Genomic DNA, 11,347 nt, shown 5'->3' with positions numbered 1-11,347 from the left:
GTCCGTCCGTCCGTCCGTCCGTCCGTCCGTCCGTCTGTCTGTCTGTCTATCTGCCTGCCTGCCTGCCTGCCTGCCTGCCTGCCTGCTACCTATTTATCTATCTGTCTATTTATCTGTCTATTCTATCTGTTTAGCTGTCTAGCTAGCTATCCACGTGGGTGATTGGCGGGTGCTCTGCTTCTTTCCTATTACTATCGTCAAAATCTCTACTTTTTTGTGTTACCCTCTTGTAACATCTATAGACTTCGGCACTAATAGGACCCTATTGTGCTGCGAGTGCCGTAAAACTTTTACTGTAACATACAAAATCTATCTGTTTCTCTCTCTCTTTGTCTGTCCGCCCATTCACCTGTTGGAGCCTGTCATGAAGACATCGTTTATAAGTTTATTGAACAGTTTGCATATACTATTTAGACGTCATCCTCGTTATAGTTTCCCGTAGCAATATGTCTTGCAAGAGCCCACCAAGTTTTGTTTTAGCCACCAAAAAAAAAGTAGTAAAAAATTGATTCAACTTTAGTCTTACCATCAGAATGTCGCCCTCATCCTTCGGCAATGACATAAGTCAAACTTTAACTGATTTTCCGTACACGGCGACCGACCACCTTGCCATAAGACAGCGATAACATGACAAAAAAGGTGAAAAGTCCAACAGATTAAATATCTAGGATAAATGATTACATCCGATGCCAAATGTTCCAAAGATATAAAACAAAGAATTGCAACAGCTAGAGACACTTTCAATAAAACGAGTCTTACCCTGAAAAGTATAAAATCTATATGACTTCGAAAGCGAAAGTTCAAAAAGACTTTGTGCAGTTAACCTTTCTGCACGGCTGTGGTTGATGGACAATAATTTCCATAGACCTGAAAGTAAAATAGAAGCAACAGAAATGTGGCCTCTTAGGAGACTGTCAAGAACTCATGGAAGGAAATGGAATCAAATGGGGAAGCACTGAAAGAAAGCCCATATGGGTCGCTCACTAATAAAAACAATTAGGAAGAGACAAATGTAGTTTTGAGAAACTTGAATCAACATAAAGGCCTTAAACATTTTGCTGTCACTGTCACTGGAAAAAAACCAACCCCACGAGGAAGGGGAAGTGCGGATCAACCTACTTGGAAAATCTTATCAGATGGGTGACGTGGAAAGACCAGGATAATTACGGTACATGAATAGTTGGGTTGTTGTTTTTTAACGCCATCCGAGCGTAGAAATGGCTGGCGAACCATGATCGTGCACCGATGTCTGTTGCAGTTTGAGCACTTGATGATGATGATGATGATGATGATGATGATGATGATGATGATGATGATGATGATGGCGGTGGTGAATAAATGATTTGGCCTATGTAAAAAAAAGACGCGAAATAAAAAAGTTTTTCTGTTCTATTTACTCAAAACTATGATAAATGTCTCAAGCCATTACCGTAGCGAGTTGACGGTTATGTCCATGTGCCACGTCCCACGACATGCCTCACTTCGGACGATGTTGCTGAGCTCACAGCGGCTGTGAGTTTGTCAGGCCGCCCCATTATGAGGGACTCAGAGGATACCCTGATCAAATGCCTTAATGGCGATGATAAGCTGTTTTTGTTCGAGGACAGAATAGCTCTAGTATTCCCAACCCTCAACCCTAACGATTTAGGGGCATAATCGTCAGGGGGCTGCACTCTGTATTGTGCTGATAGTTTATCTGTCGGGAGGGAATTCACTGAAATAATATCGGCCGGTTTATGAGCCCACATGGTATGCAAATATGAACATGGAATTGGAAGCGCTGACCAGCTGATGATTCTCAGCAGGTGTCATTGTTACAGAAAGGGATGTTATTTATTTGACTCTATACCCTGTGAACTGGTATTGTCTTACCCCCTTAAAACGGACGTTTAACCTGAAAAAATGGGATTATGATGTCTCAGGACTTCATAGTCGATCTCTGTGTACATGCAAAAAGGTTTTTTGAAAGGTTTTGTCCCAAGCCCTAAGCACAGATCTATCTATCTATCTATCTATCTATCTATCTATCTATCTATCTATCTATCTATCTATCTATCTATCTATCTATCTGTGTATCGCTCTTCTGTTTGTCTGTCTGTCTGTCTGTCTGTCTGTCTGTCTGTCTGTCTGTCTGTCTGTCTGTCTGTCTGTCTGTATGACTGTCTGTCTGTCCGTCCGTCCATTCATCCGTCCATTCCTCCATCCATCTATAGATACGCGTTCGTGCGCGCGCACACATCATCATCATTGCCTTTCTCACCCTGGATCACGATTATTATAGGCCTCGAACAAACATTTTCCACCTTTCCCTATCCTGGGCTAGTCGCTTGGTATCATTCCACGTCTTTCCACTTTTCTGTACATCCATTTCTGTGACTTCTCCAGGTTCCACGTGGTCTTCCCCTTGATCTTTTACCTTGTGGGTTCCAATCTAACTCCATCCATCAGGATCTATAGATACGCGTTCGTGCGCGCCCACACATACGCAAACTTTAAAAACAGTTCTCTCTCTCTCTCTCTCTCTCTCTCTCTCTCTCTCTCTCTCTCTCTCTCTCTCTCTCTCTCTCTCTCTCCTCTTTCTCCCCTCTCTACCTTTCTCTCTCTCTCTCTCTCTCTCTCTCTCTCTCTCTCTCTCTCTCTCTCTCTCTCTCTCTCTCTCCTCTCTCCTTGCCTTGATCTGCCCCTCACCAACCACATCACGTGCACGCATGCCCGCACACGCCTGGTATCGGACGTGCTCCCCCGTGACTATGACCCCAGGGACCTACTTTGACGTCAGCGCCCGTCACATTACTGACCCCTCCCACCTCTCCGTTGTTGTTGGGTTTTTTTGTTTTTTTTTGTTTTTGGTTTCTTTTTGTTATCCTGTTCTCACCCCGTACATTGTTGGGTTAACCAATCATCCATTTCCTGTTGTACCCAATTTAAGGTGCACTCATTTTATACTTCACCGATTTGAACGTCATGTAGATTTAGTGTGGGTAAATAGCTCTCATGATATGCAGCCAGAAAGCCGATTCCGGATCGAAGACTCCTGTGTTTGAACTCATAATTCCTCACCGAATTTTAGCTCCGTCCTCATGCGAACTCATGGTCCTGCCCAAGGGTCTTCATTCGGTATTATTGGTTACCTTGCGCTGACCAGATTAAGGACGAAACGAGTGAAACCAAAAGAGAGTTAAATATCTGTTCGGTGAAACGACTCTAGTTTAGTTTGGTAAGAGGTTTTTTTTTACAGCGCTAGCAACTGCATGAGGTCATATGACTATGAGGGGGCAAGAGGGTCTCCGAGACATTTTTGTTTGTGCAGGATGATCCAGCTTGATGCGAGAGAAACAACTAATCTATATAAGGGTTCAGGGTTTAATTGTTTGTAAGGTGAGTAGTTCATAATCTCTGGATCAATGTAAAATAGAAAACTTGTTACCGTCGATGGGAAGAAGCGAGATATAAATTAATTTTGGAAGATAAGAGAGCGACACATACACGCACACACACACACACACACGCACACACACACACGCACACACACACACACACATACACACACACACACACACACACACACACTTACGTATATATTATATGTTTATAATTATGATATATAATATTTGTGTGTGTGAGGGGGGGGAGTAGAAAGAAAGATAGAAAGAAAGCGACAGAGATTGGAAGAGGGTTACATGATTAAGAGAAAAAGGAAAACGAATGGAAGATAACATTGTGTCACTATTTTAAACTGCCTAAGCCTCTCTCTCTCTCTCTCTCTCTCTCTCTCTCTCTCTCTCTCTCCCCTCTCTCTCCCTCCTTCTCTCTCTCTCTCTGTGTGTGTGTGTGTGTGTGTGTGTGTGTGTGTGTGTGTGTGTGTGTGTGTGTGTGTGTGTGTGTTCATGCGTGTGCGTCCTTAACCCCTGCACTTGATCCATGACAATTGTGCTACCTCTGCTCTCCATGATGCTTGTTTTGTGGAAGTTGATTTTCGTCATACCCAGCGGGGGCAGTCTCATATCTCCGCACAATGCTTTCTGGGGGTAGGCTTGTACCTGGGAAGATTTTCCGAAGCTGCAGAAACAACGGGGGTACTCCTTTTTTGTATGACGTCACAGAATATATGCTACCCCGAAATTTGCATACCCCAACGAGGTTATACTAGTGTGTGTGTGTGTGTGTGTGTGTGTGTGTGTGTGTGTGTGTGTGTGTGTGTGTGTGTGTGTGTGTGTTGGTTCTATGTATAACCTCTTTGGCATACCCCAAGTCATTTTACATCCTAGATCACTGATACGACAAAAAAGACCAACAGTTAGATGTACCAGATTCTCCACACAAGTCAAACCCGGCTTAACAAAATGGAATGTAGAAAAATACAATACCCTTGTCATATAGAACGCCACTAGACCAATAAGGAAATACTCGAAACCAATGTGTGAGGCAAAAGGGCTGTGGGTGTTTGGAGGGCTCCATTGGTAAGTCCTACTTCTTTACTCTCCCTCTGTTGTTAATGTCTGTCTGTCTGTCTTACTTTTTCCCAGAACTAAATCGCCATTTTTGTGTCGATATGCTTCTCTTTACTCATACAAACAATATTATAATGGCCAAGGGTAGACTAAGAACAGTGTGGACCCATAACAACAAGGCATGGGCTGGCCTATGACATACACAAGTGTATGGCAGCAGCCATGATCGTAAGCAATGGCGGGTCATTGCACGTCAACCTTTGAGGAAGAGATTACACCGTCAAGCATTCAGGTAAGTCTGGTTATCCTACAACATATAAAAATATCACACCCTCATTTTTTAAAGTCTCAAGTATACCAGAGACATATAATCCTATTGGGAAAAAGGGGGGGGGGGGTGGTGGATGACAATTGCTTGTGCATGAACAACATCCTTTTTCATAACCCCTTGTGCTCGAACATCTCCATGTCCGGACGATGTTTGTTTTTTTAAGCGACAGAAAATTCGTTAGGAGGTGAGGTGAAGTGGATGCACTTTTGTGATGACTCTTTGTGACATTGTAACATGACAATCATCTTTGAAGTCTCAACGCAGATGGTTATCAGGTGCTCTGGTGAGGTTCGCCCTTTCTTTCCAATCAAATACCTACTGCCATTATCCTTCCTCATTCTTTTTTGTGTGTTTGTTACTCTCTTGTAACACCTCTAATCTGCGGCTCTTATGTGATATAATTTTGTTGCAAGTGCGGTAAACTCTTACTTTAACGCACAAATAAAAACAAACGATTCTCTGCACAAACATAATTTTCGTGGGAAGATGAGATATTTTCTGGATTTTCGTCCCGTTTGGTTTGCTCCTATTCAAGATAAATATTTGATGAGGTTCAGGTCTCTTGAACAAATTTAGCGTTGAGAGGGGGCGTTCGCCAACACTGTAGCGTGCACTATTATACGTTCATGTAATGCCGAAAGCAATTATCTTTCTCTCGTAATATCACCTCACCAATAACATGTATACAGTGTGACAGCAGCAACAGACACAGACATTGTTTTATCGATATATTCTGTAATGCGTAGATCACATAATGGCATATCTATTAGTTGGTGTCGCGAAATAGTGAATGTTCTATATTGGGAGATATCGGTTTGCATCTGCCGTGGGAGAAACAAATGTAACAGCCGTCCATGTATCGGGCCGAAAGGGAACGTGCAACTAAATGGAAGTTTAATGTGTTACCAACTTCTGTAATAGGTTTGTCTGGCGACTTTTTGGGCACCGGCCTCTGTGGTGCAGGGTTAGGCGCTCTGTTGTAGCATTGTTGCGTTGTACCTCTGTTGAGGACATTTTTATCCGTTATCTCGGTCTTTCGTCTGGGACGTTGTATGATGTATCTCTCTTAGCCCGGGTTGACCTTGACAAGCAAGGTCGAACCTCGCCTTCTAAATGATATAGACTATGTCGATTGGGCCGTAAAATACTTACATTAAAAGCCCAACTTTGGAGCTTTAAATTACGTGCACTTACTGTGATGCTGGAAATCTAGGCAAGAGTCATTTAGAGGGATGTATTTTTAAAAAAAATGTCATGTCTTGATTCTGTGCAATTGCATGTGGTGCAGAGCAGTTTAGCATGTAAGAAATAATTGTTACTGTAACGTTTTGTAATGTGACCCTTTTCGTGATACAAGAACCAGCAAGGTGGGTGGTTCATGGGTGCTCTGGTGTGGTTTGCTCCTTTCCTAGCAAGCATATACCGTACTGATCTATCCTTTTTTAAATGTTTGTTACTCCCTTGTAACGCCTCTAATCTTCGGCACTTATATGACCTTATTGTGTTACAAGTGCCATAAAACTGTTACTAAAACTAAAACAAGAACCAGCAAGTTTTGGTAGCCATGCCCAAAGAAAGTAATGTCGGCGTGGGAGTTAGCAGTTACGGTGTGCTCCAAGGCTCAACATTGTGAAAGGTATATGAGAGAGAGAGAGAGAGAGAGAGAGAGAGAGAGAGAGAGAGAGAGAGAGAGAGAGAGAGAGAGACCGAGAGAGATAAAGAGAAACAGACAGAGCGAGAGAGAGAGAGAGAGATAGAGAGAGAGGGGGGGGGGGCGGGGCGGAAGAGAGATTGACAGATAGATGGATAAATTGGGGGATAGAGAGACAGAGACAAGATAGAGAGAGAGATAGAAAGAGAGAGAGAGAGATAGAGAGAGAGAGGGGGGCAGAGAGAGAGAGAGAGAGAGAGAGAGACAGACAGACAGACAGACAGATAGACAAACAGACAGACAGGGACAGAAAGGGGGGGGGGTATAAAATGCACAAAACACAAAATGATATCGCCCCTCCCCCCACCCTTTTGTCTTAACTTCTGCTCAAAGGATGCCCAATGAGGGTGAGAGAGACGAGCAGCTCTTCGGTAAAACGATAAGAACCAAAGAACGTCATTCATGTCAGGTGGATGTTATTTTTTCTTGTTTGCCGACAAAGAGAAATAGACCCCCCAAAAATATTTCAGAGGATGTTTCAGCCAAAGTGTAATTGATGGGAACACCTGGAACCTGGCCTTTTTGATAATGACATGCTCTTGACATGGGCGCGTTTGCACTTGATAAGCCATCGACAAACATACATGTTTCTCTTATCTCTTGTTATTGTAACATGTATTTTTCAATTACAGTTTTTGTCATCCGAATGTAAAATCGCTGTTCTTTGCCTGTCGCTCGAAAATAGATCGAAATGAGTCCTTTCGACATTTCATATTGTTCAATTTCTTTCTTTAAAAAATATTTTTTGTAGTGTACTTTGCTTTCCATTGGTGTAGTTCACAGGACTTTTAGGTGTATATGTTCATTATGCCATAGGTGTAAATGTGAGCAGAAGTACAATAGGTGATATGTGTACATTTCTATTTGCTTTTACTGATGGAATTAATGTTTATGAGTGAAATTTTGGTTTACCCTCTTGTGTAAATATGTACGGCTCGGGTATTATATTTTTGTCTTTCTTCGGCTTAACGTGTTGACCAACAAAATACACCGGAATCCCCCCCCCCCCCCCCCCCCCCCAACACACACATTACCAAAAAACTCTTTCTCTCGGCGCTCCAGGATGAGACCTGAAAGCTGATAGTTGCAAGGTGCCACGGGTAGATCCGACTGCTTTTCTTCTTCTTTGTTTCATCTGTTTGTCTACCTTGCTTTTTCCTTGTGTCAAAATGGCTGGGTTTTTTTTTTTTTTTTTTTTTTTTGGGGGGGGGGGTCGATGTGCTTCTCTGCACTCAAACCAATCACACTGATACTGATGAAAATGGTGTGAGTGGTTGGTCGGCGGGTGCTCTGGTGTGGTTTACTCCTTCCTGCCTGTCAAATATCTATCGTAGTCTCTCTTCCTTTTTTGTGTATGTTACTCTCTGGAAACACCGTTAATCTTCAGCACTTATATGACCAATTTGTGTTGCAAGTGCTGCAAAACTCTAAACAAAACAAACGAAAAAGGTGTAACCACCAAAATATTAGAAATTCAGTATTATGACTTTGTTGCTATTATCAGAAGAAACGGTTTCTTTAGAAATCTGAAAGTCGGAATTTTAAAAATTGTCTGGCTTTTGCCCAACCTTATGCTGATTGTCGCGGGATTAGTCTTGGTACAAGACGTTTTTGACAGTTATGATCCGTAAATTATACCCCCTCCCCCCTCCCTCGTGAGCCTTTCCACAGGGTCTGAAAAAATTCGAATACATGTATTTTTCGTATCCAGTTGTTACCTCTGTATTATGATAATGGGTGTAATTGGTGAGACTTTGAATATTAAGTGATGTCCTCGCGAAGATTTTCTTCAGTCATATCTGCTATATATCTGAAAATGCCTCTTTGAGGTCAGGCAATTGCGTATCCATGATGTTTCTTTTAAGCAACGACGTATTGTGATTTTTCCACTAATGAATTAGACACCTGTTCAAACGATCCTCGTTCGTAAATCGTCTTTATTGGGGTCTTGGGAAATGCCAAAAGTTTGGACCCACCTGATTTTGTCTTTAATTTCACGGAAAGAGCGATCGAGAGAGTAAACATACAATAAAGGTTTAATTTGACAAGGGAAAGAGGACGGCACTTAATACATGAGACCAACAGTTGCTGTGACAGGTAAAGTCTGACGTCTGGTAGGATATACAGCAGTACCTGTGGCGCTGTGGTTTTTTGAGAGATATAAGCTGGCTAGTAGGAGATACAGAAGTGCTTAGACTCTGTGATATGAGACATATATAATCTGTTGGACAGGATGCACTTCAGTGCCTACACTCTGTGGTCTGTGAGAGATATGACCTGACTTGTAGGAGATATAGCAGTGCTATACCGCTGTGGTCTGTTGCGTGTATCATCTGGCTGATACGATAGGAGATAACAGCAGTGCTTATAGCGCTGTGGTCTGCGAGAGATATCACATGACTTGTAGGAGATACGACAATGCTTATAGTTATAGTGCTATAGTATGTGACGCATGTTATAATCTGACTGATAGAAGATACTAGCAGTGCTTTAGCGCTGTGGTCTGACTGATAGATGCACTTGTGCTTACAGCACTGTGGTATTTATCATATATAACCAGACTGATAGACGATATGAGGTAATGCCTACATCCCTGTGGTCTGTGAGAGATATGATCTGACGTGTAGGAGATCCTGCAGTCGCCTATACCGCTGTGGTATGTACACATGTTATGACCTGACCGATAGGAGATACAACTCTACTTATATATAGCACTATGGTATGCACACATGTTATAATTTGACGGTGACGGATAGGAGATACAGCAGCGACTTCAGCACTGAAAACTGTGACGGATATACACTGACCGATAAGAGAGACAGCAGTGCCTATAACACTATGGTCTGCGAGATATATACACTGACGAGTAGAAGAGCAATGCTTGCACTGTGGTCTGGGAGAGATAATATACTCCCACTGGTGGCAGATATAGCAATGCCTCTATAGCATTGTTGTCTGTCAGAGATATACACTGACGGGTAGAATATATCGCAATCCCTATAGCGCTGTGGTCTCTATGGGCACATCATCAAGTGTCTGGTGACCGAGGTCTATGGATTCACGAAAGGCAAGGTTGACAATGCCCATGACGGGGGAGGAGCGCGAGCCGGTGTCGCTGGGCGGTGTGTCCGAGTTGTGGGTCAGATCTGTCAGGTCGCTGTCGCTGATGGCCTGGTGAAGCAGGAAGTCGCTCTCCCTTACAGTGAACCGGGACTGGGACTTTTGGCGTTGCTGTTGTTGTTGCTGCTGGTGGTGCACTTCTTGTTGTTCGTAATGTTGTTGTAGTTGCAGCTGCAGTGGCTGTAACTGTTGGTGATTGTGGGTCGGTGTTTGGGTCAGATCGTGATCTTCTCTGGACTGCGGGCGTCGTCGCTGTTGGTTAAGAAAACTCTGGCGGTTATTGTTGTTGTTGTTGTTGTTAGGATAGCGGTGATGATGATGGCGTTGATGGTAATCGTTATGCCTATGGGGGATGATAGTGATGCTTCGGTTTTGTTGATGGTGATTTTCGCCACCTCCTTCGTCGTCACTGCACAGAGGGTTAATGTACGAGATGGTGGTCTCGCCCGCGCTTTTGGGCTGCGCTGGGCGCTCACGCCCCCTCTCCCCACTCCCCTCACTCCCACTCCCTCTTGTTTGCATCCGCCTCAAATGTCTCATCACCGAAAAGTCGGCCAAAAGCCTGTTCATAATGGCGTGCACGTGTAGTGTTCTCACAGCTTGTAACGCTGAGCTGAGCAGCGATTTGACCAGGAAGACGGGGATGAAGTAGAGGACAGCAGAGTCCCTGTACGGGTAGTGAGATAGAGGACACTGGGGGCAGGCCAGGCCCAGGTAGAGGAAGAAAGGCAGGTAACAACATAGCCACATTCCGGACTCCATGACAATGGTGCGGTGAAGGCGTCTGTACTTCCTCACTTCCAGCCCTCTCGCAGTGAAACAGTCTGGTTCCGGGGCTGGCAGCGAAGGCAGGCGGGCGAGGGCCACCTGTGGATGGTGCGAGAATTTTTCATAAAGTTTTAGTAAGAGTTTTACGGCACTTGCAACGCAATAAGCTGATATAAGTACCAGGCGTGAGAATTGGTGTAACGTTACGAGAGAGACTGATGTTGTGGTGGTAGCGTAGATGAAATATTTAGAGATGAAATGGGCGATATGACTGCGAGAAATTGGAAAGATGAAAAGATGACTGAATTCTGCTTTATTCTACATGTTTTACGACCAATCTGACATGTTTTAAAGTTTTAAGTGGGTGGTTAGAGGGCGCCACTGGTAGGTCCTACTTCTTTTCTTTAACCCTGTTGTTTCTGTCTTCTGCCATGCTTTCCCCCTACACTAAACGACCGTTACCCTGTCCATGTGCTTCTCTTTACTCAAACTTACAAGCAATTCGATTTTAAAAATAATGACTGTCAGAGATAACATATACTGCATGGGAGACATCCTGGCAGACGAACGGAGTTGTTCATTGAATTGTCTTGCAGTTGCCCTCATGTGAGTTGCTCTTTTACGTGCGAGATAACGAGCTTGGCGTTTTTTCCCTGACACCAATGCCAAAAGAATCCATTGAAATCTCAAGACTAAAGGACAAAATACATAGTTTAATGACCACTGGTATTACCATTACGTTGATACATTACGAGACCCAGATTTTGGGAGGCGATAGGTAACTCTGCATTTTATCTTTGGTTTGATACAGGGCGTTCGTCGACGACCTAAAAAGCGATTCCATGTTGGATATTAACATATATTAGAAGAACCTGCCGAATTAAAGGGTATGCTAAAATATCCTTTACCTTTTGTATTGCGTATATTTTGGGGCATAGTTAAGTAAGGGTGTCATAGCGCGGGGGG

The 11,347-nt window shown here is 43.5% G+C and overlaps 2 protein-coding genes across 2 annotated transcripts in view; one reads left to right on the top strand and one right to left on the bottom strand.

Moving 5' to 3' along the window:
- LOC101856642 overlaps positions 1-11,347 on the top strand; it is a gene marked incomplete in the record, with an annotated part of 87,190 nt that overhangs the window by 24,811 nt on the left and 51,032 nt on the right.
- LOC106011337 overlaps positions 8,413-11,347 on the bottom strand; it is a gene marked incomplete in the record, with an annotated part of 46,582 nt that continues 43,647 nt past the window's right edge. Inside the window, 1 exon segment of the mRNA XM_013080570.2 lies at positions 8,413-10,480. Coding sequence (XP_012936024.1) covers positions 9,491-10,480 — 990 coding nt within the window.

This window comes from Aplysia californica, unplaced genomic scaffold, assembly GCF_000002075.1.
Source record: "Aplysia californica isolate F4 #8 unplaced genomic scaffold, AplCal3.0 scaffold00091, whole genome shotgun sequence".
Classification (NCBI taxonomy): Eukaryota; Metazoa; Mollusca; class Gastropoda; order Aplysiida; family Aplysiidae; genus Aplysia; species Aplysia californica.
Note: the sequence above shows the minus strand (reverse complement) of the source record. Positions and strands in the feature narration are given on the sequence as shown.